We start from the raw sequence: 25,701 nt of genomic DNA on the forward strand, positions 1-25,701 counted from the left end.
GACCATTGTGACATCACTGGTTACCATGACGTCACAATCAAATGACATCACTAATGGCTCTGCTACTGAAGCTGTTTGCAGTACTCTTTACACTGAAGACACTGCTAATTACTGTCTACAAATTGAAAAAGTTGAAAGAATGATTTTGGATGATAAATAAAATCTCTATTTCACCTCACCTCACCACGAGTAGGAGCAGGGTGTTGACAAAAATAAACAAATAATCAGGGCTATAAGTTTCCGGCTACTCAGCACAGGGCATTGTGGCACATAAGACAACAGAGGGAGCTATGATAAATAAAAAATGGATCCATATTTTGCATGAGGTTTTGAAAAATAAAACCATTTTTGTTGGCTGGACATGCCTCCCTACAGAGAAAGTCATCATGTGGTGAATCAGTGACTGCAAAGATGTTCTGTAATTACAATAATGTTCTTCACTTGGTCTTCTTGTTTACGCAAATCAAGAAAATGAATCTCAGTTATTGTTGAGTTCGCAGATCTCAATCAACGGAGTTGAACTTTCAGCTTGAGTGGTTTCTTTGGTGCGAAAACGCCTGTGACGACAAATTCTGTCAGCTCGTCCTGCAAATGACAAATTTTGGACAGTTATATTTGCCGAAAATATAAGGTGACGTACATGTTTTTCAGGTGAAATAAATCCAGTAAAATCCGAGGTATTTATTTATATTTGTATACTTATCCTGCATTAATCATTAATGCATTTACTGCTTGTTCTTGACAGATGATGCCCACGGCAAAAAGTTCAATGGAAGGTGTTTTTCTAAACATCACAAATTAAATTATAATTACCAATTCACCTTTAATCCTTAAAAGAAAATAGTTTAGGTTTAAGACCTGTCTTCTGATATCAAATATATCAACACGAGTAATAAAGTTTTAAAATAGTTTGTTCCAGCTGTTCTTACCGGTGTGTCCTCCAGTCTGACAAACTGGATCTTCCTCATCAGATGGATGAGAGCGACCTTCACCTCTATCAGGGCGAGCCTCATTCCGATACACTGTCGTGGTCCATGGCCAAATGGCTGATAGTGCATAGGGTTGATCTCAGACGTTTTTTCCCATCTGAAAAATATGTGTTCTGGTGGAATTAGGAACAATTTAATACAGATTGGAAGAGTGAAGTTGGGATTGATTTCAACCTCTATATTCTTTCTCGGCAGCGGTGCAGAGTATTCGTCAAGCTTGGTTTCACTGATACTACAGGTTCCAAATGCAACTTAAAGAGTGAGTGAGTGAGTTGGGTTTAACACCGCTTTTAACAGTATTCCAGTCATATCGCGGCGTGTCAGCTTAATGTGGGAGGAAAGCCTGAAGTGATGCAGATTTCAGACGTTTACCACTTTGGTGAAACCCACAAGCACGGGTATGGTGCTGACAAACCTAGAAACATAATTGGGGCGAACAGGATTCGAACCCACAATCATAGGTTTCTGGCGTGACCAAGGGACGCAACTCTGCACAGCGAATCGCAGCGCCTTAGATGACTGGTCTACCCATGCCCCCGCCACTTAAAGATGCAGACGGAAAGAGTAAGCATCTTTGAGAATAAACACATATTTAGCCTGTCTATATGTGGCGAAGCAATATTGATAGTAAGTTGTTTTACTGGGAAAACATAATTGGTCCAAAATTATATTGCCATTAAGCATTTACAGAGAAATGGACCGAACACTCATGTAATAAAGGACAAGCTTTTGTACAAGAACAAATAAGGGATCTATATTTTTACGAATAAAGTGCTTGTTTGTTGTTTAATGCCTCACTCTGCAATAATCCAGCTGTAGGCTAAAAAAAATAGTCTTGGTTCTCAGGCACCGCCCGCATCATCATAAAGTTTGCCGCACATTTCGTTTTTATTTCCCTTGTACATGTATTCCAGTATTTTACTCATCAAGGAATACATTTATGTAGGGAGGCCCTTTCCCAGATTGATTGTACACAACTGTTTATTGGTTACATACTACAGTTCGAACAACCAAAAAAGAAAAAGACACCACCCCCTGCACTATATTTTTAAAAACCATTGCCTGAGCACCAATTCTTTTATTTTTTTAAGCCTTATATCAGTCTGTTAATAATCGTGTATGGACCAGACAATTCAGTGATTGACATCATGAGCATGGATCCAGGCAATTGGGATATGATGACATGCAATGTACCGAGCCTGACCTCCTTATCCATTCAGACATCATGGGTAACTAGGGACTTATTCTTACCCAGAATCCCACGGGTGTATAAACGTAGTGATTGCTGCTACAACAATGGCCTACCTCTCAGGTTTGAATTTCTTTGGTTCTGGGTAAACCTCTGGGTTTCTGTGCATGACGACGATGGGGATGTTGATTAATGCCCCTTCAGGAAATGTCCATCCCTTGATTGTGGTTGTCTTGGACACGTAACGGTTAATTCTGATGTTAAGAAATCAAAATTCTTTGTCACAAGTCTTGTTTTGTTTGTTTGTTTTTTGTTTAAGGCCACACTCAGCAATATTCCAGCTATATGATGGCAGTCTGTTAATAATCAAGTCTGGACCAGACAATCCAGTGATTGACATTATGAGCATCGATCCACACAATTAGGATACGATGACATGCATCAACCAAGTCAGCGAGCCTGACCACCCGATCTCGTTAGTCGCCTGTTACAACAAGCATAGGCCCCTTTTACGGCAAGCATGGGTTGCTGAAGACCTATTCCACCCCGGATCGTCGTCACATGTCTTGAAAAAATGGGATATATTGGTAATATTACCATTGGGGCATGGTTATAGGTGAAAATATTTCCAGTAATTTTCCCTGGACATTATTCTGTTTGTTTGATTGTTTAACGCCACACTCAGCAATATTCCAGCTATATGACAGTGGTCTGTAAATGATCCAACCTGGACCAGACAATCCAGTGACTGACATCATCAACGTTTCTAGGTTTGTCAGCACCATACCCGTGCTCGTGGGTTTCACGAAAAGTGAAAAGCATGTGAGACCTGCATCACTTCGGGCTTTCCTCCAATATTAAGCTGAAACGATGTGATACAACTAGAATATTATTCAAAGCTGCGTTAAACCAACTCACTCACTCACTCATTATTTCATCATGTTTCTTTTGCTGCTGATAATGTAATGGGGCACAACATGACCCTAAAATAATAAAGTGTTATCTGATGTTATTAACCTGGGCCCGGTTCCACAAAGCGATCTTAGTGCAACGACTGTCATAAGCCTATGTTAAAGAATGTCATGTTGTCATCATCATCAAGCATTTTTGCATACAAGTACAGCTGGACCCTGTTCAACAAAGCGATCTTAGTGCAACGACTGTCATAAGCCTATGTTAAAGAATGTCATGCTGTCATCATCATCAAGCATTTATGCATACAAGTACAGCTGGACCCTGTTCAACAAAGCGATCTTAGTGCAACGACTGTCATAAGCCTATGTTAAAGAATGTCATGCTGTCATCATCATCAAGCATTTTTGCATACAAGTACAGCTGGACCCAAAGCTTTTCAACAAAGCGATCATACTGCAACGACTGTAGTAAGCCTATGTTAAAGAATGCGAGTTACGATCACCTTAGTGATACAATTGCCACGTGCAGTGGGTTTCAGATATACATATATATTAGGAAGGTGACTATATTGAGAAGAGGACACTGCAGTGGAAAGCAGCTTGTTTTCTGGTGTTACACTCGATATAGATCAAGGTGTGGAAAACCTAAAAGGTGACAAAAGTTGACTCACAATACTTCCTTGTTTCTTGAGCGTGATGTTTTGTATTCGCGTATCATAGTAATGTCTTGGAACTTAGATTTGCAGTGTTTCTGAGACTGTTCTCAGCCTAGGCCTTGAGATAATAAGAAACGAACTGTTCCATATACTTACCCTGGAACCACTGGGTAGAGTCTCAGGGTTTCGTTGATCACGTGATCCATGTACACCAATCCGTGGATATTGTCGTAATCAGGCTCGTTCTGAAAACAAAGAAACTGAACATGAACTACATGTATACTACTAAAAAAATGTTAAGTTCCGCCCGATTTCGGCATATTACTATAGCTGATCTGTCGTGCCATGCCATGACAGACTGACTATAGAAATATGAAAGAATCAAAAGGTCATAACTTTTTTTCAACACTGTACACCTATACCAATTGTCATCATTTTTACATTACATCACCAGATTTGTCACTTATGATGCATGGATAAATAACAGTAATACCATTGTCGATTTTCTTTAATAATTAACAATTTCTCAAAAGTGGAGTCTTGGCCATGACTTGTCTTCCTGGCTACTACGAATTATGTCCCTTCTAAGCCTCTCCTATGGACCAATAAAATTCCACCTCTCGTATCACTTGCATTTGCTTTGAACAAAATGGGGGCGCCCGGTCAGGACGATCTGATCGATGATCAAGCTCTATATTGTGATAAAACAATTACATCGCGAAATGCATCAAATCACGTGAGCACCGTGATTAAAGACATGAAAAGATGTGGAAAATATCTGTTGACGAGCTGGCGGTGCACATGCTTTGCAAATCCTGCAATAGACCGAAATCTACATGACAGTTTACGAACCGGATTTCGATTTCGTTGCGCGATTTTGATTGGACTATGCACAGACTCGTTAGTCCAGCCAAATTGTAACTCCATAATACCAGCCTAGTTCGGCAAGGTTGGAAACTGGACTTTTATAGTCAGTTAACTCTCTTGCCTCGGGAAGATGACTCTATGGATGCAATGACTAAAATTATTTCCCTTATAATGAATCCTAGGATTATGGTTCATGATAGCTCAGACAATGTTAATAAAATGTAGCTTTAAATTTTTTTTGCAGATATACTGGTAATTAAAAAGATATACTGAAAGCGTACATTTCCGAGTACTGAAGATATTTCCTCTGCAAGTTTGTCCTGCACACCGGGCTGTGTTGCCAGAATGTATGCAATATATTGCAGAGTGCTCGCCGTGGTTTCGTATCCAGCCAGGAAGAATACAAACGCCTGACCAATAACTTCATCCGTCGTCAGTGCTGGAGACAAATAATGTTATTGACATATCCATAGAGGTTATCACGCGAGTGTGTTTGGGGATGGTAAATATCCTGCATTAGGAATAAACATTGTATTTAGCGAGCCTTGGCGAGCTAAATACATAGTGTTTATTCCTAATACAGGATATTTACCATCCCCAAACACACAAGCGTGATAACCTCTTTATCATATAATGTCATTCTTTAGTTCTGTGCTTAAAAATCGCTTTCCCTCTCTCACAAACATAATCGAAACATTGCAAGTTTTCCTGCAATGCGCGCATTAATATTTATTACGTCAGAGGGTAAGTGACGTGTCAGTCGGACAGTGACAGTAGCCAATATAGTTCCAAATGAAATCTATTTCTTATACAGTGGCGAAGCGACATAAACGCAAAACAACAATTGTTTTTAATTGCCTTTTGCGGCAATCCATCGGTCTGTTCGCTAGAGTAACTGCCCTTTGTCAAAGGGAAGCTACTCTAACCCTAGTCTCTGAGACGTCACAGCCACAGACGTTGTTGACAGTCGGTCTGTCCTGTCATAACGTTAAGAAGTGTAGTCAGAAGTACACACAGCGACAAAACGCAACAAGGTAACAATTCACATATATTTCGGCCAAATCCAACTATTTTAATTTGTGGTGAAGGTTTCAAGCCGCAGAGGTCTACAAGCACAGATATGGCTACTGATCCCGCTTAGCTAGGCCTCGTGCCCTCGCAAAATTGTTTCGAAATTTATATCTCTTAAGTTGCCCAGACTTATAAAATGCCTTATCTACGTCACAGCTAGACACGGATTTTCAGTATATTAGACTGTTCTTTTGATAATGATAGCAATTATCCCTGTAGTTTATCCAGATTGCCGATGGTTAACTCTGACTCGATCCCCGAATGACGAGGGCGACGCCATGTTTGTTTATAAACAGTGAAAGTAGTCCCTACTTGACCTTTGATATTTGCATCTCTATCCGCATATGACCCCAACGGATATCGTTTTTATCCGTTGGCTTTATCCTGCCGAGAAACCTACCCGTTATATGATAAATGTAAATATTGGAACAGTTAGTGATTTCCCTTTATACATATATACATTTTATACATGAACCCTTATAGTGGAGTGGGGTTTGTGGGGGCTGGTGGTTCGTAAGTTCGCCACATGAAAAATAAACTGTCCGGCAAACGCCCATGTTTGATGGTGGCTATAAAAGAAACTAACAAGAAATGTTTTTTGATGGTGATGTATTGTATTCGGGTATCATCGTTATGTTTTGCACCTTATGTTTGCAGCTTTTCTGTGACTGTTTTCAGCCTAGTAATGTTTTGATAATGTTGATAAGTTTTTTGTTGGTCAAATCCAATTTTCCAGTGTGTATTTTCTTTTACCATGCAGTTTAATTCTCAGTGACTAACCATGTGTTTGTGACTGGTGTACCATTTGTTCCCGTGATTGTTCAGATGAACACTTGCCTTGCCGTTGCATGTGTTTGTGACTGGTACCACTGGTGGGCAGGATATGCTCACTTTTTCACAAACACGTGGTATCATCACTGTTTGACAGTGATTCATATGCTTATGGTGTCAGAATCGTACACTTGACTCTGACATCAGCAAATATCTCTAAGGATTATGGAAAAGGTTTTGTTGCTTGTATTTCATGAATACATCAGATCACACTATTAGCATTTCAAGCAAACCCTCCTAAAAAGTACCAGTCGTAATCTATCGAACCGTCATTCTGGCTATGTTTCTGACAGATCGCGATCTGAAAAATACTATCATGAAAGTGTATCCCGTGGATAAACCGACCCCTTTCTACAGAATCTTTTTACTGGTCCTCAAAATTTGGCTTATCTGTGGACATATACAGTAACATACAATGTAACCTCTTTAACCCTGACGTTATCATTTCCAGTTCAGATTAACAACTTTACCGATTAACCAGTCATGGATACATTGTTATGTCCCTTTGGAAAGGCTGCATAAAAATAAATGTTTACCAGGCACATGTTTCTCAAAAGTGAGGAGAGAGAAAGGACTTCAAAAAACATTTTTTTTATGAAAACAAAAGTGATGAGGGAGGAATATGCATTTTTTTCACCAAGAATACCAACAAACACAACCAGGCACAAACTGAAGTCAATTCTTTAATATAATGTCAGAGTTTGTTTTATATGAAGGTGGAAAACTTGAAAAATATTGTTTATTGGCATCAAAACATGAGTTAAAAAGATACGCCAATGCCCAAGATTCATTTCCAATTGTCTTATAGGGGAGGTGGAGTAGCCTAGTGGGCAAAGCATTCGCTTGTTGCGCCAGGGTTCGAATCCCCACATGGATACAATGTCTGAAGCACATTTCTGATGTCTGCCACTGTGATATTGCTTGAATATTGCTAAAGGCGGCATAAAACCATGGTCACTCACTCACACAATGCAAAGGGCTACAAACAGTAGTCATCAGGTGGTTGTGCTTGATTGGTTTGGTTTGTTGTTTTACGCCACACTCAGCAACATTCCAGCTATATGACGTGGTCTGTAAATAATCAAGTCTCGAACTGACAATCCAGTGATCGATATCATGAGCATCGATCGATTGGGATCGATGACATGCTTCAAACCAAGTCAGCGAGCCTTCCCACCCGATCCTGTTAGTCGCCTCTTACGACAGGTATAGTCGCCTTTTACAGGAAGCATGGGTTGCTGAAGGCTATTCTACCCTGGTGGTTGTGCTTGAGGACGAGTAAAGTTTCACCACTGTTCTCCTTACCAGCAGATATACACAAACAACTCTCACTCCATGCTGAATTATTCTTACTATTGGCTGATTTCTTTGTTGCTTCATCTAAAATCTTGGCGCCATCTTCATGTCCACCATCATCCTCTGCATTTAACATGAGCTCCAGAAAATCAACCCTCCTCTAAAAAAACAAATTCGACTGTTAGGATATTATATGCCTTACAAACAAAATCATAAGGTTCCAATTAATGCATGGGAAGACATTTTTACAAAATTTACCACGAACATGTTCGTGACTTTCATTTAATTCAATGTAGCTTGCTTGATATTTATTACTGATCCTATTAAAGTATCGTCGAGTGCCCTAGTTTTGAACAACACCTATTTTTTAACACCCGTATATGATATTGCAATCTCATTAAAATCAGATTCTAAGTTCTCGCTTCCGCAAAACAAAGATCTGAGGACATCCCATTACAGGTCATGTCAGAACGACCTTTTGCGAACTTTGACCGACCACAGAAACGAATAACCAGAATTTCGATATCAGCCAATGAGAAAGAAGCTTTCTCGAGCTTTACGGCATTTCAGAGTACGCTTGAAAAATATGTTGACACAGTTTTCGATTAAAATTTTCAAAACTGAACAAACGAACATTCTGGAATGTCTAATATATTGTTGCGATTGTATTGCAGAACTTCCCACGTACTGTGCAACGCCTCCTCCGTTCAAATGTTTATCCCGCGGAACCGAGAGATAGACGATAATTTTGACAAAATCAGTCCGTAACTGTCGTTCGGAATACCCCATGTTAACGTTTTCGAGGTTGCATGATTAGAAAACACATTCCGACTGTCACTTTCATGATCTGGTAAGTGACACTTTGATCACATGACTTCACATGACTACAATGTTGACGGGGGCCGAACACGTGCATTCTCAAGTTGCCAGCTTTGATGACGTCATACCTCTCTTTATAATGCGATCAATTTCATTAAAATCAGATCTTAGTTCTCGCTATCGCTAAACAAAGATCTGATGACATCCCATTAGGGGTCATGTCAGAACGACCTTTCATCCGACCAATCAGAGTGTCGTTTACCTGATCATGAAAGTGACAGTAGGAATGTGATTTCTTATCATGCAACCTCGAAAACTTTAACACGGGGTATTCCGAACGATAGTTACGGGCTTAACGACTGAATCCATACAATCTAGACCATGTATTAGCCATTCTAGAATGTTCTTTTATTAAGGTTTCAAAATTCTTGTTATTCATTTCAGTGGTCGGTCAAAGTTCGCGAAAGGTCGATCTGACGTGACCCGTAATGGGATGTCCTCAGATCTTTGTTTAGTGGCAGCAAGAACTCAGATCTGGTTTTAATGAGATTGCGCCTTTTATCGAGGAGGTTTTTTTCGGAATGTAGCTGAATTCTATTGTTGAAGCCGTCACCTACTGGTATGAAGCAGAGTTTTGAATCACTCCTCTCTCGAAATATCAGCAATGCCATCTTAACTGTTCCAAAACAGGGTACATCAGGATATATCAACAATTTCGTTCAGTGTGGACAGGGGTTGGGGCACATGTGGACTCAATAGTTTCTAGGCTGTCATAATGAAGCAGCATGTATTTGCTCACAACATTCACCTGGGATTTGTTCAACAACATGGGTATAATGTGTGAAGTAGGGCTGGGATGGGTAACTCGGGTACCCGGGTCGGGTGGGTACTGAGTAGGACCTGGGTACCCACAGGACTACCCAGACCCGGGGTTAGTCACGTGCTATACTGTTTAATGACAAAAAATATCTGGAACTCTATTGTTACACTACAAGTCACTAATGTCAACATTTCTTTCTGACTAGGCACCCATTCCTTCTGATTTCTCATATGATTGAATAAAGATATAACTTAATTCAACTTCAGTGTATGAATGACCAGATTGTTTAATACGTGTATATAAATACGTTTTGCCAGGGCTATGCTAAAAATGTTCCCAATCGGACATTTTGAGACATCTCCTGAGACCTACAGCGGGTACCGAGTAGGGTAGGGTAATAGGGTGGGATGGAGTGCGGGTACCCGGGTAGTAAATTTGGATTCGTCCCAGCCCTTGTGTGAAGCCCTTTATTGATGTCCCTCATTGTGATGTTGCTGAAATATTACAAGCAGCAGCCTAAAACCCAACCCACTCACTCACTGCCTGCTCATACTAACAAGATGTGGAAAGGCACACTGACCTCTCTCTCCTCTCTTGGTTCATCTCTCCTCTCTTTGATCATTTCTGTGACAGCTTGTGTAAAGAACTTCTTGGTTGACTTCGGGAAAGCACTGACCCCGAGCATCTTTGCCAGGGGAGTGAGTTCAGGGAACAGCACTGAAAGTATTTGGTTCATGTTGCAGACAAATTCAAATACAGGTGAGCTAGGAACTACTTTTCGTGAACACCGTCACTCAGTTATCCACTCATATAATTTTCATCACTCTCTTGCCTTTTGCGCCCAAAGATCGGCAGATATTTATCAACATTATTCTCTGGCGCTGCCGTTTTGAATGACATTGATTTCAGGTCTTTTGGATAATTTTCTTCTTTGCAGTAATTTGCAATCTAATTTCTATGTTAGTTTTGTTCTCTTCTGCATATCAAAAAAAATTTCTTTTACAATTATGTCAACAATCTTTTATTGACATATATTTTTTTTTTTAATCTTTTGTTTAAGAAGCAATTATAAATCATGATACATGGTGGTTCGTGATGTGTCTGATCAGAAATAAGTAAAATTTAAATATTTTTTACATTTGTAAACTTATCCTGCATTACGACATTTACTGAAGGAGAAAAACAAGGGTGAGGAGACTCCAAAAAAATTACTTTCTTTGTTGTGGCCAAACAGTAGGTCATGTGGAATAAAAACATACATGTGACTACAAAGCTTTCACGCAATGGATTCCAAACTGATTTTTAATTTAAATGTTTTAGACATGGTCCTCATTTCAAAACATCATTAAGAATGAAACAAAAAATATTTTACTGCAGTCAAGTCTACTACAAAGATCCCATTTTCTCCTATGGGCTTACTGAACTGTCTCAATATTGGTTTTGATTATTGTTCCATTATAATTAAAGCAAGAAAGATTCCATCTGTTTAAGGAACATCAAGTAAAAGTAGGAATAGGATATGGCGAATCGGTATTCCTAGTAAATTTGATTGCTGACAAAAAATGTACAACCAATGGAATTTCGTATTACAATACCGCACATAAGAGTCATGAACACGTTGGTTGGTTTTTTGGTTTGTTGTTTAACGCCGCACTCAGCAATATCCCAGCTATATGACGGCGGTCTGTAAATAATCGAGTCTGGACCAGACAATCCAGTGATTAATATCATGAGCATCGATCCACGCAATTGGGTTGCTGAAGACCTATTCTACCCCGGAATCTTCACGGATCTTCATGAACACGAGAGTATCACACCAAGGCATTGCATTATTGAGCAGTGACAGTTGATGATAATGATTGCCTCCCTTCATAATAGGGGCGGTCGGGTAGCCCAGTGGTTAAAGCGTTCGCTCGTCACGCCGAAGACCCTGGTTCGATTCCCGACATGGGTACATTGTGTGAAGCCCATTTCTGGTGTCCCCCGCCGTGATATTGCATGAATATAGCTAAAAGCGGCGTAAAACCATACTCACTCACTCACATATCTAGACATTTACAATTGCAGTTTAACAGCTTTGAATATTTAACAACATTTGAACCATTTTCAGTTCCGTTTTGTTCCACATGTTTGTGTGAATTCCTGACTTGCATGTCTTTGCATGTGTCTTTCCAATTCGGAGCAGGATACGCTAACAGTTTTTTAGAACACCTGGTATCATCACTATACTTGATAGTGATTCATGTGATATCATTGATTTGCAGTGGCCCATTCATATAATTTTCACTGCTATTTTGTTTTTAACGCCAAGTGTTTCGAAGGATCATCATGACTGGCCTTTCTCTGGAGTTCACGTGTTATATTTATATGTATAGTGTATGATAAAGTCCCCTTTTGAACATGTTTTCTCAACAATCTATATTATACTGTCGCAATACACAAGGATGAACATTGCAGATGTTAAGGTGTGAAATTGAAATAGTATTCATGATAGGCATGTCATGTGTGTTGGTTATATGAATAACAAATGTTTACGAAACCTACTTATAAAAAAAACGACTGGGTTGGCGAGAAAAGCGTTATCAAACACTTTCTTGGTTTCTCTAACAAAGCTGTTGTCAAAGTCGTTTTGTGAATCGATGTCAATCCCGAATCCAGTGTTGCCAATGGCGTCCATGGTGAATGCCCCGAAGTATCTGAAATAATAGTTTCACAAATAACATGAAACATAAACTTGAAACTGAAAATGTGAAAAGTGTGATGTGAATATCAAACTAAACAAATAATCCTGTTATGTCATGGGAAATTGTAGATAGTTTGTTTCTTTGTTTGTTGTTTAACACACACTCAGCAATAATCCAGCTATATGATGGCGGTCTGTAAATAATCGAGTTGGGTCCAGACAATCCAGTGATCTTGGTGGGTGGTAGAGTGAGTGAGTTGGGTTTAACGCCGCTTTTAACAGTATTCCAGCTATATCACGGCGTGTCAGCTTAATGTGGGAGGAAAGCCCGAAGTGATGCAGGTCTCAGACGTTTACCACTTCGGTGAAACCCACGAGCATGGGTATGGTGCTGACAAACCTAGAAACATGATCGGGGTGAACCTGGAGTCGAACCCACAATCATAGGTTTCTGGCGTGACCAAGGGACGCAATTCCGCACAGCGAATCGCGGTGCCTTTGCCAACCGGGCCCCCAAATCAAACAAGGAATGGTTATTTCATGGTGATGTGTTTGGTACGGGTCCCAAATTTGGTCCTAGTTGTGTTTTATGTTTGCAGCGTTTCAGCAACTGTTTTAAGTAACATTTTGAAAACTTTTGGTAATTTTTCGGTGAAATCCAGTTTTCAAGTGTTTACTGTATTTTGCTCGGCAGTTTATCATAAGTCAAACACTGTTTACCGTATTCGACGTGATAAGCATGCCCAGGGCGCTCTCAAAATTAGAAATAGGGGGCTCTTATCAGAATATTATTTTGGTGAAAGAAAACATAGTTGAAATATTAATTTCGAGGTTTATGCTGACAGCCTGAAATGTTTATGCACGACAGATTTTCCAGAATTTAATTGCCCATAATTAAGGGTGCATATTACACACGAGTGCGTATTGTACGCGAATAAATAAGTCTTGTGTACATTAATCAATCGGAAGGGGTTCTAATTGGGATTGTTCACTAGCCAATATATTAGCAAATAATGAGCGCTTATTACGTCGAATACGATACATCAACATCAACTTTTCAATAAGAGCAGATTATCCTTGGCGCCCTTAATGTATTTTGGCAGCTGTAGTTGCCACACGTTTATGTTTGATATTTTGGTGCTGACAGAAGCTTTTATGACTGACTAAGATCTTACTGTTTCAAATCAACTACTTCACCGCTTTCAGCAGCATGAACAAAGTTCTTTGTTAGTTTCTGGGCACAAAGATTTAATCCTCCGCACATCTGGAAAATACAGTACCATACATTTAGTCAAGGTATCAACATTGCTCACAAAATAGGTTCAGTTTGTCATCGGTTACTCCCTCGCGCCCATTGATAGACTGAAACGTAAAAGTGACGCTGACAAGATCGCCCACGCTCGCTCATCAACATTAATTGAAAATGTATTGATGGTTTGGAACAGAACTATTTCTATTTAGTCCACCACTTTGCCAATCAAACATTTAATAAATTATAGGAACAATAATATATGTGAAATGTGTATATATTGTTATAGGAGTTAAATATAAGCAGTAATTGTAATCAGAATACATTTAGTGAACAGGGGCACGGGTGACCCAGTCGTCTGAAGCACGGCAATTCGCTGTGCAGAGTTGCGTCCCTTGGGCACGCCAGAAACCTATGATTGTGGGTTCGAATCCTGGTTCGCCCAAATTATGTTTCTAGGTTTGTCAGCACCATACCCGTGCTCATGGGTTTCACCGAAGTGGTAAACGTCTGAGACCTGTATCACTTCAGGCTTTCCTCCCACATTAAACTGACACGCTGTGATATAACTGGAATACTGTTAAAAGCGTTGTTAAACACAACTCACTCACTCATGTAGTAAACCTTTCGTTACATCACGATCTATCTGTAAATGTCCATTAATGATTTTCACTTTAAATAAAAAAATAAGATTATTATATCATAGATATACCTGTCATCTATCTGAGTCAACGTTTGGGGGGCATGTTCACTATTGATAACTATGTTCATCCATCACTGAATGTTCGCGCTCGTAGCACTTTTAAGACATGACCTGTGTGTCACTATGCTGTTTACATCTATGAATAATATACCTACTGATTTCATTATTATTGTACAGGTTGATGCATTCCATGTTACCTTGTGATTATATTTATTCACTGTTTGTAATTATGATGTATTTTGAGTGATAACATCGATGTTTGTCAGGGACTATTTCTTGTGTACAATCTTGCATCGTGGCTATTTGTGGACAGTAAGTTGTGATTTGACCTAGATAAACAATGACCATGGTTATTGAAGATATCTGATAACTCACTTAACTCTAAAGTGTTTCAAAGTACATTTCACTTTGGATATTAATGATAATTACACTTGATAGCACTGAATAACTAATTTGATCTGTTTGACATTTCTAACATTACGGTGACCTGTCAATATTAAGCCTACTGTATGATTACGCTTGGCATTGTGGCTGTTTATAACTTGTATGTCCGTTTTACATCAAAGTCATAGCTAGATTTATGATGAAATATTTTCCCGCAGCCTGAACTAGATTTGCAATATTCAGACACATAGAGGACAACATATATGTTATTATATTCTTGAGAGATACCTTTTTGAGTTTGCCGGCACTGAAGGTGGGACTCGTGATTTTCCTAAGCCTCTTCCAGGTGGCAATCTTCGCGTTGAACAGATTGGTGGTGAGAGGGTAATCGTTGAGATCAAAGCCCTAGAAATATGTAAGATTGTTTTTCACGCATTGCTCATAATCAAGCTGTATGACGACGACCTGTAAATAATCAAATCTGGACCGGACGAACCGGTGATATTATGATATTATGAGTGAGTGAGTATGGTTTTACGCCGCTTATAGCAATATTCCAGCAATATCACGGCGGGGGACACCAGGGTCCACTTGCACAAAGCGATCTTAGCGCTAAGACTATTGTAAGCCTGTGTTAAAGTATGGGAGTTACGATCATCTTAGCGCTAAGATCGCTTTGTGCAACCGCCCCTGTGATATTATGAGCAACGACCAACGTTCACCGGGTACGATGACATGCAATTGACAGAGTCACCTTGCCTGATCACCCCATCCATAGCATAGGATACTTGGAACCAATATACCTGGCACACATACACAGACACACGTCACAGGAAACATGTCATGCTGAGGTAAGTATCAAAACAAGCATGGGTATTAAATAATGGTCAAGAGCTTTGGTAAATAGTGAATTTCCATTTTCCCATATAAACGTCTTTATACATGCAGGCTTATTATGTTTTTCTTTTACCATTGGAAAATTTCAGATAAAGTGACAGTGATGTTATCATTTTGGCCCACTCGGTAATTACAAGACATATATATATATATTTTGTAAATATATTTATTTATTTCCTGTTGCATATTACAAATAAACATACCATTATTCTATAACTAAACACAATAGACAGTATACACACAACACAAAACTAAACAGTTATCAACTAAACAATGAGTAAATTTGTTAAAGAGGTTCTTGGATCATATTGATGCACTGTATTTGGTCTGTAGTAATGTTGTGTGAGTTCTTATATACTTGTAATACTAATATAATATACTTCAGGTACCAATGGAGCATGACATTAAATGACTTCACTCATATTTTCTTACGGAAAGATTACTCCACATATAGTTCGTAAAATTGACGGAAGGATTTGCGAAAAGATATTTCATAGGTTAATAGAAATTGGGCAAACAATTTGATATCAAGCAATAATTATATGGACATGACATGTCGTGTGTTGTGTAACGTGATAGTCACCTGCATTAGTGAAACGAGTTTCAATATCGGTTCCTCCCAATGCTACCCGAAATGACGTCTGGGGTAGGGTCGAGTCGAATTCAACTGTACAATTACCATGGAAAATCTGTATGATACCATTGCTTGTGCCAAAAATAAACCCTCAATTTCACAAATGACCCATGAAGATCCGGGGTAGAATAGGTCTTCAGCAACCCATGCTTGCCGTAAAAGGCGACTATGCTTGTCGTAAGAAGCGACTAACGGGAACGGGTGGTCAGGCTCGCTGACTTGGTTGGTGCATGTCATCGATCCCAATTGCGTGGATCGATGCTCATGACGTCAATCATTGGATTATCTGGTTCAGACTCGATTATATACATACTGCATCTGGGATCAGAAATTGAGTATCATAAACACTGTGGTTTCAGAGGAGACATTGAAAAAGGAGTACCAGTATAAATTTAATGGCAAACGTAAAGGTAAATAATCACACAAACGTAACGTCTGTTCACATCCCACAACAGAGTATCAAACAGTATGATACACGAGGAAATGACTGAAAAAGGGCAACAAAGACGTTTATATAACAAGTAACCTGGCAATAATCCGTGGTTTATTTCATTGTCGAGCAGCAGCCATAACATACCCATATGATCAGAAACTGGTTTCTCAGACACTCGCTTCTGGAAGAAACGAATATATGTATCCCTCACCAGTGAAATCTTAAACAACTATTGTCTGTCCTGACACATGACCCACAGCAATTCCCTTTTTCAATGATGTAAGGTGTTAAATTTAATTCTAAAAATGCTTACCAATCGGTCCGTGAATGTTTGAAAATCTTTTATCAAAACCTCCTTTAAAATGTCAGGGTCAAAGACGGTTATCATCGGGATTCCGCCGAGCCATTCGCTGAAAAATATGTACAAACATTTGAACATGAAGTCTCGGATACATGTCGACATATCGGTACTTCGTTACAAGCTTTATAGTGCCTACCACTGCTCTTCCATAACCATAAAGGTACCTTCGAGATAATGGAGCTCTCTATCTACTCTCCTCAGCCATGACCTGGTGTATGTTCAGACACACCTTGCATTTGTCATAAATGCTTGAAATTTATCATTGAAAAGTTAACAGATTCCCTTGAGACACATATAGTCATGATAGAACACAATAATCTGAAAAATAGGACACACCTTTATAAACAGCGATGACTGGCAATTGGATCAAATGGATCAAGGCAAATGCCCAAAGAACTATTACTTTGTCAGCTTTTTAGTAAACCCATACTATCAAAAGACTAGCGCGACGATTATAACAATTATTTCAACTTTACATCGATGTGTTGATATCGGATCATGGACAATTGTGATAGCTCGACCAATAGTTAGACTTCTGAGACCCGTGAAGATTCCGGGTTAGAATAGGTCTTCAGGAACCCATGCTTGCCGTAAAAGACGACTAACGGGAATGTGGTGGTCAGGCTCGCTGACTTGGTTGATGCATATCATTGATCCCAATTGCGTGGATCGATGCTCATGATGTCAATCACTGGATTGTCTGGTCCAGACTCGATTATTTACAGACCGCCGTCATATAGCTGGAATATAGCGGAGTGCGGCGTTAAACAACAAACCAACCAACCAACCAAAGACTTCTGAAGTGTATGGTGATAGTTGATATTAAAAAAGAAAGATTGTTCTCTCATTACCCAAAAACGTCTCCATACTGTTTCCCCTTCTTGTTTTCAAAGTCAATCCCCTGCAACATAAACGCACACTGTGTATGAATCTCGAGTCTTGTTTTGTTCGCTCTGTGATTTCATACAAATCAGGAGATGGTTTATATATTATTAAACAGGTTGTTATTACCGATGAGCTACACAAGACTCACTGAAGACAGAACGAAAGATTCGAGAACGAGATTGCATCGGTTTACATGAGGACGTCATTTCTAAAGACTGCCCATTTCAAGCTCCTCACAGCGACAGCCCGTTCGCGGAGCTTTCTCTTGCATCCAAAACTGGATGATCAAGCGGCCTCAGAGTTTTTCCGTTTTTTATCAACTCGTGTTGACATATTTGACATCAAAAGACACGCGGGTGAGATACTCTATTTAATACCGACTCTCCTACCCAGAGTTCCATGCGACCAGTGTTATGCTAAGTCACCTCTGCGACGGAGAGTGCTTCATACCGAGAGTGTAAAGGTGTCACGCGCAAGGAAGGAGCTTTTTGCCACTTGATCCAAGGGACACTACTCTCGTTCACTACACGAAGTTCAAGGACGTAAGTAAGTAGAGTCCGTGAATGCTTTCGACATAATACTTAGTTTATAACCGATTCTTTCAACTTGTATGATGCAATGATGCTTACACTACTACAATACAAAAGTGATTGTCTGTACACTCTATTTCAAAAAAAATTGTTTGGGAGTTCTGCGATTGATCACAGGCAGCTGCAAAAACTGTTAACTTGCCTCCAGTAAAATATGTCAACAATACAGTTTTGAGGTGCATGCATAGTGAAAACAGTTATTATAGCAGACTAGAGCAGACGTTGCACAGTGCTAACGACACCCATTTTGGAATGACCAGCTGATGCCAAAAGTAGTACCGTCTTCACATGATGTTACAACGCACAATGTGTAATAAGGGTGCGTAATTATTGAACGGGTTTAACGCCACTTTTAACATTATTCCAGTTATATCACGGCTTGTCAGCCGTCAGCTTGATGTGGGAGGAAAGCCCGAAGTGATGCAGGTCTCAGACGTTTACCACTTCAGTGAAACCCACAAGCACGGGTATGGTGCTGACAAACCTAGAAACATAGTCGGGGCGATCCAGGATTCGAACCCACAATCATATGTTTCTGGCATGCCCAAGGGACGCAACTCTGCACAGCGAATCGCGGCGCTTTAGACGACCGGGGCCCCCTCTCTGAGAAATTAATGTGGTTATGAAACTTTTGAAGGATTGTTCATTCTTGTGACCAGAGACAGGTACATACTACACAAACACTCCCCTCAGACAACTTTGGTTGGTAAATGTTTGTTTATGGTTTAACGCTGCACTCAGCAATAATCCAGCTATATGACGGTGGTCTGTAAAAAAATCGTTCTAGACCAGACAATACAGTGATTGACTATGAGCGTCGATCCACACAATTGGGATACAATGACATGCATGTATAGGTTAGGATAACCCTCCAACAGGAAAGATGGTTGACATCCTCTTGTCATATTTCTTCCCAGGAAATAATACTCAACAAAACAAATAGTTTAAAGAAACTATTTCACTGATCGATTATTGGTGTGATGGTGCGCCATATTGTTTAACATGAATGGAACTGTAACCAAGGATACGTTAGATCATTGGGTAGGGTCAATCTCATTAAAATCAGATCTTAGTTCTCGCTACCGCTAAACAAAGATCTGAGGACATCCCATTTGGGGTCATGTCAGAACGACCTTTCATCCGACCAATCAGAGTGTCGCTTATCTGATCATGAAAGTGACAGTAGGAATGTGATTTCTTATCATGCAACCTCGAAAACTTTAACACGGGGTATTCCGAACGATAGTTACGGGCTTAACGACTGAATCCATACAATCTAGACCACGTATTAGCCGTTCTAGAATGTTCTTTTGTTCAGGTTTCAAATTTTTAATCGAGAATTTGTCAAAATTTGTTTCGAAGCGTAGTCGCCAATTTGAAATTAGTGCTGTAAAACACGAGAAAGCTGCCTTCTGATTGGCTAATGTCGACTTCTTGTCAGTCATTCCATTGGTCGGTCTGACGTGACCCGTAATGGTGTGTTCTCAGATCTTTGTTCGAGAACTAAGGTATGATTTTAATGAGATGAGGGGGGTAGGATAATTTGAACAACGCCATGATGTCAAGCCATTATAACGTCATTTAAAAAGTGTAATTTATCGCAGGATAAAGTATTGTCGACGCTCACGCTACACGCTCATGTTCATTATAATCAATGTTAATTATTGTAATGTCAGCAAAATTGTGTGAGTGAGGAAACGGGGTTTATGCCACTTTGAACAGTGTACCATTCCTCATCAGCTTATTGCGTGAGGAAAGCACAATGCAATGCAAGTCTCAAACTTTTACGACTTTGTTTAAACCCAAGACCACGGCGACGGTATTGATAATTCAAAAATTATGATCAGTGGGAACCATAGGTTTGTGATACAAGCTCCTTCCCAGCGCGTGACACCTCCGTTACACTCTCGGTATAAACAGCTCCGCGAACGAGCTATCGCTGCGAGGAGCTTGGTTTGTGATACACATAAGGGACGCAACTCTGCACAGCAAATCACGACTGACCTGCCCATACCCCATGGTCAGTGAGCATGAAAGTTCCTCCATACGACATTTACCTTCTTCAGTAAAGTTAGAAGGGACCCAAAGATGATATTTGGTTCTGGTCCAGGGATACCGGCATCCTTCAACAGGCGCTGTCTCCGCCTACCATACCTGGCGAAATAAAACACAACAATGAAACGAACAGATTACTTACAAACTGGCTAAACTGATTTCATTACAACTAATTTCATTGAAACAGATACGATATACACCTTTAAAAACATTGTTAGGGTTATAATACACACATAGGTTAAAGTTGTTGTGAATATAGAGATAGTAAACATTTGGATTATCAAAAAGAAAATTATAGAATATGGATGTCATTAATCACAATTAATTTGAGTGAGAGTGAGTTGTGTTTAACGCTGCTTTGAATAGTATTCCCGTTATATCACGGCGTGCCGGCTTGGTGTTGGAGGAAAGCCCGAAGTGATACAGGTCTCTGACGTATACCACTTCGGTGAAACCCACCAGCATAGATATGGCGCCGGCAAACATAGAAACATAATCGGGGGAAACAGGGATTCGAACCCACAATCTAAGGTTTCTTGCATGCCCAGGGGGAACGGGTGGCCCAGTCTTCTAAGGCGCTGCGATACGCTGTGCAGAATGGCGTCCCTTGGGCACGCCAGAAACCTATGATTGTGGGTTCGAATCCTGGTTCGCCCCGATTATGTTTCCAGGTTTGTCAGCACCATACCCGTGCTCGTAGGTTTCGGCGAATGTGCCTTAGAAAGGGCCACCCGTGTCCCCTCCTTGTGGAGGGCATACACAGTCACTGGTTGTATTGAATGCAGCAAAAGTCAAAGCTCACAGCGACTGTGTGGTTTGCAAACCTACGCCACTCATGGTACATATTCACTGAAAAAGAACTATTGTAAATGTGTGTTTTTATTTTCGGTAATAAATTACTTTATCAAAAACCCGGGGCGGTCGGGTAGCCTAGTGGTTAAAGCGTTCGCTTGTCACGCCGAAGACCCGGGTTCGATTCCCTACATGGGTACAATGTGCAAAAGCCCATTTCTGGAGCCGAAATATTTGATGTCATGTATCCCTGTAATAAATATGCATGAAGCTTGTGAATTGTATTTTTGTGTTCCTGTGATACTGTGTTACGAAAATAATGTGAAGTCAAAAAATTAATTTTCACCTAAGGTTCCTTTTGTCATGGTTGGTTACATATTTGAAAACAAATCCTTTGAGAGCACAAGAAATATATTGGTGTCAAACATCCAATAGAAAAAAAGAAAATGGGCGGTCGGGTAGCCTTGTGGTTAAAGCGTTCGATCGTCACGCCGAAGACCCTGGTTCGATTCCCGACATGGGCACAATGTTTGAAGCCCATTTCTGTGTCCCCCGACGTGATATTGCTGGAATATTGCTAAAAGCGGCGTAAAACCATACTCACTCATATACACTGAAAAAGAACAATTGTAAATGTGTGTTTTTATTATCGGTAATCAATTACTTTAATAGAATCCCGGGGCGGTCGGGTAGCCTAGTGGTTAAAGCGTTCGCTCGTCACGCCGGTCCCGGGTTCGATTTCCGACTTGGGTACAATGTTTGAAGCCCATTTCTGGTGTCCCCCGCCGTGATATTACTGGAATATTGCTAGAATCGGCGTAAAACCATACACACTCACTCACTTTAATATAATCCCAGGCAAAACAAGGTTGATTGTGGTTACAAATGAAACAAACAAGGAATATATTATTTCGACGGTGATGTATTTGATACGACTATCATAGTTGTGTTTTTGAGAAAGTTGAACCAATGTTATATTACGATATATGCCATATGTTAAGGATTGGTTGTAGTGTCTAATTACATAAATTATGAAGTAAGGGAATGTTCCAAACTAACCGAACACGTTCCATTATCTTAAGCTTCCATGTGTCACATTGATAACACGCTTCGGACAGCCTCCAGGACCGTTATCTTTTGTTGTACTGGTCAGAGGAGTTATGCGAACAGTGTATGGTGTATGACATTAGAACTAGATCACATATATTGTTGTATGTAGCATAACAATGACTCTGCTATGTATCATTCATTGCCAGTCGGAGGAACGGGTGGCCCAGGCGTCTAAGGCGCCGCGATTCGCTGTGCAGAGTTGCGTCCCTTAGGCACGCCAGAAACCTGTGATTGTGAGTTCGAATCCCAGTTCGCCCCGATTATGTTTCTAGGTTTGTCAGAAACATACCCGTGCTCGTGGGTTTCACCGAAGTGGTAAACGTCTGAGAACTGCATCACTTCGGGCTTTTCTACCACATTAAGCTGACACGCCGTGATATAACTGGAATACTGTTAAAAGTGGCGTTAATCCCATATCACTCATTGCCAGTCCTTCTACCCCATGTTCAGCTGATGTTCTTCACACATGTATAACTGATTGTTAACATTCCATAAATGATTGTGGAATACTCTATGATTGCCTGCCGACATAATAAACTCACACTGTGGCTGACAATTAAACTCACTGTTTATTCGCTCAGTTGTTTACTGTGTGGTTTGGTCATGAACTTGGGTACTTCTGATGTTTTGTTTGGTTTGTTTGTTGTTTAACGCCGCACTCAGCAATATTCCAGCTATATGACGGCGGTCTGTAAATAATCGATTCTGGACCAGACAATCCAGTGATTGATATCATAAGTATCGATCCACGCAATTGGGATCGATGACATTTATCAACCAAGTCAGCGACCCTGACCACCCGATCCCGTTAGTCGCCTTTTACGACAAGCATAGTCACCTTTTACGGCAAGCATGGGTTGCTGAAGACCTATTCTATCCCGGAATCTTCACGGGTCACTTCTGATGTAAGTTGATCACCCATCTCGCGGTTATAACTTAATTTGCAGCCAAGTAACGTTTTGATAACATTTGTATTTTTTGACAAATCCAATTTTCAAGGGTACTTTTTCTTTCACAGGCAGTATAATCAACTATAATGCCTCGACTTCAAAGCATTGTCTTAAATTATGGAAAAAAAACAAACTTTTAATTTAAAAAGGGATATTTTTTAAGGTTGATTTTGTAGATAATAATATCTAGATGTATGATAAATAATTTAAGTGACCTCAAGTGTTTTTTATTACTTTTGCTGATACTACTTAAGATTTTGCCAACGCCGAACTACTTTTTAAGTCGCAATTACAAGGGGTGGTGATACGTCCCCTGCGTGTCAGGTAGGGAGAATTTGCGTTTCAAGGTTTTACATTTGTAATGAATAAAAATCATTTTCCGGTGGAGATCTACACAAAGTATTTCATATATAGGATGAAATACGATGTTTCTCTCATCGAGTGACAGAGAGAAAACATGATATTTCACTCGACACATGCATATCCTCTAAATACTTACATATAAAGCAAAGTCACGAAGCCCCCAAATAGACCAAGTGTCAACGGTACAGTTCCACTGAACAGCTCCATGCCGAAGTCTGTGTGACAGAAAGTAACTTGCTGGCAACAGGTCAGCGGTTCGTTCAGCTTGTGTAGTTGTTCAACGTTGAACGCGGGTCATATATACGGTGTTGTCAGCTCATTCTTTCCCTGTCCCATGAGTTGTTTATTTCGCAACTGCTTGACCTATATATTTTATCAGTCAACTTATCAAAGCGTGCGTTATATGGGGACCGTCTCAACAGCAGCCGGTTGAGATTTACAACTATGTCAAGTGCTCGACCCAATCTCATTAAGAGATATTTTTGTTGTTACAGTGTATCCAACATCAGTATGTCAACTTTCTATCATGGGCATCAGTATGTTGATATATCATGGGCCTGATATATGTGGTATACCCCTTGATGGTTGACTGACTTCCCCTAACCTACGCTGGTGCTCAGAGTCAACTAAAATGACCGGATGAGGTGAGGTGAGGTGAAATGGGGTTTAACGTCGCGTCCAAGATTATTGCACTTATATAGCGATGTGCGTGTGTGTTTGTGTGGCTGCTTGTACTAGTCCGGACTGATGCCGATTTATAGTGCTAGCTCACTGAGATACCATGTCGCAGTTTAACATGAATACCCCACTCAGACACAGTATACTGACTCCGAGCCGACCAGTCCTTGTTTTAGCCCTTAATGCCGAGCGCCAGACAGGGTAACAACAAGTACAATCTTTTAACGTCTTTTGGTATGACGCGGTCGGGGATCGAACCCCGGACCTTCCGCTCTCCGGGCGGACGCTCTAGCACAAGACCACGGAGGCGTTCAAATGACCGGGTGCTCAAACTCTATGGGTTGTCCGAACTGTGTGATCCTATATGATGTCGCTGATCATTGCTCATGCTGTCAGTCACCGGTTTGTCGGGCCCAGACACGATTATTTCAGGCCTCGGTATTTAGCCGGAATACTGTTGAGTGTGGCACCCATAGGTTACATGATGAAATTGCTCCAGGTACATTAATGATGTAAGACATATGAGGAGTTGCTAAGTCTCCAATTTTTGGACCAGGAACGTGACATATTTGCAATTTGAGATAACGTTGCAATATTATGTGAGTTTTAAGCACTCCAGCTAACTGCTGGTTCACTAATCACAAATACAAATATATATAAGTAGTAAAGCAAAAAAACCACAAATGCCTTTTAGCTCACCTCACTGAAAGTCAAGTGACCGTATTTCACGGCCCGTTTTACGGCATCCGGGGTCCGTCGTAAACATCGTCTCCTCAGAAACCACTGGACCAATGATTTAAATGCTGTTTACCGCCGCATTCAAGTGTATTCAAGCTATATGATGATTATCTGTAAATACTCGAGTCTGAACCAGACAGTCCAGTGATTGACATCATGAGCATCGGTATACGCAATTGGGATACGATGACATGCATCAACCAAGTCAGCGAGCCTGACCACCCGATCCCGTTAGTGGCCTCTTACGACAAGCATAGCCGTCTCTTATGACAAGCATGAGTTTCTGAAGACCAATTCTAACCCGGATCTTCACGGGTCACTGGACAAATGAAGCTGAAACTTCACATACTTGTATCCGCCAGTGATGGCACCCAGATTTGTTCTAGAGGTTTGAATCTCATTTCAATATGGCCGCCAGGGCGACCATATGGAGAAACCTATTTATGGCCTTTTCTCAGCAATTCTTTTGACAAAATGTTATGAAATTTGTTAAGTTTTTAGCTATTTTATTTGACCTATATTTGACCCGTCTACTATGACAATATTCCCAAAATACATTTTCTATCACAGTAAACATCATCTCCTCAGGGTGTGGTCGGGTAGCCCAGTGGTTAAAGCGTTCGCTTGTCACGCCGAAGACCCGGGTTCGATTTTCGACATGGGTACTATGTGTGAAGCCCATTTCTGGTGTCCCCCGCCGTGATATTGCTGAAATATTGCTAAAAGTGGCGTAAAACCATACTC

At 40.3% G+C, this 25,701-nt stretch overlaps 1 protein-coding gene across 3 annotated transcripts; it reads right to left on the reverse strand.

Moving 5' to 3' along the window:
• Nucleotides 1-501: 501 nt before the first annotated feature.
• On the reverse strand, nucleotides 502-23,909 carry LOC124149278 (cytochrome P450 3A29-like). 3 transcript variants are annotated; one of them, XM_046520748.2, is made up of 14 exons: nucleotides 23,678-23,909; nucleotides 20,329-20,425; nucleotides 17,648-17,697; nucleotides 16,749-16,845; nucleotides 14,760-14,876; nucleotides 13,311-13,399; nucleotides 11,997-12,148; nucleotides 10,033-10,169; nucleotides 7,871-7,973; nucleotides 4,897-5,054; nucleotides 3,905-3,993; nucleotides 2,295-2,432; nucleotides 930-1,086; nucleotides 502-585 (listed from the first exon to the last, which is right to left on the reverse strand). In XM_046520748.2, exons 1-14 carry the CDS (start codon nucleotides 23,746-23,748, stop codon nucleotides 508-510), a joined length of 1,533 nt encoding a protein of 510 aa, XP_046376704.2. In that variant the 5' UTR covers nucleotides 23,749-23,909; the 3' UTR covers nucleotides 502-507. The 3 variants fall into 3 exon arrangements, with proteins under 3 accessions (XP_046376704.2, XP_046376705.2, XP_048250100.1); XM_046520749.2 differs by lacking the exons at nucleotides 20,329-20,425; nucleotides 23,678-23,909 and adding an exon at nucleotides 17,808-17,882; XM_048394143.1 differs by lacking the exons at nucleotides 17,648-17,697; nucleotides 23,678-23,909.
• Between the last annotated feature and the right edge of the window lie 1,792 nt (nucleotides 23,910-25,701).

The sequence above is a fragment of the Haliotis rufescens genome, unplaced genomic scaffold, assembly GCF_023055435.1.
Source record: "Haliotis rufescens isolate VD_foot unplaced genomic scaffold, xgHalRufe1.0.p SCAF_13, whole genome shotgun sequence".
In the NCBI taxonomy this organism is placed as follows: Eukaryota; Metazoa; Mollusca; class Gastropoda; order Lepetellida; family Haliotidae; genus Haliotis; species Haliotis rufescens.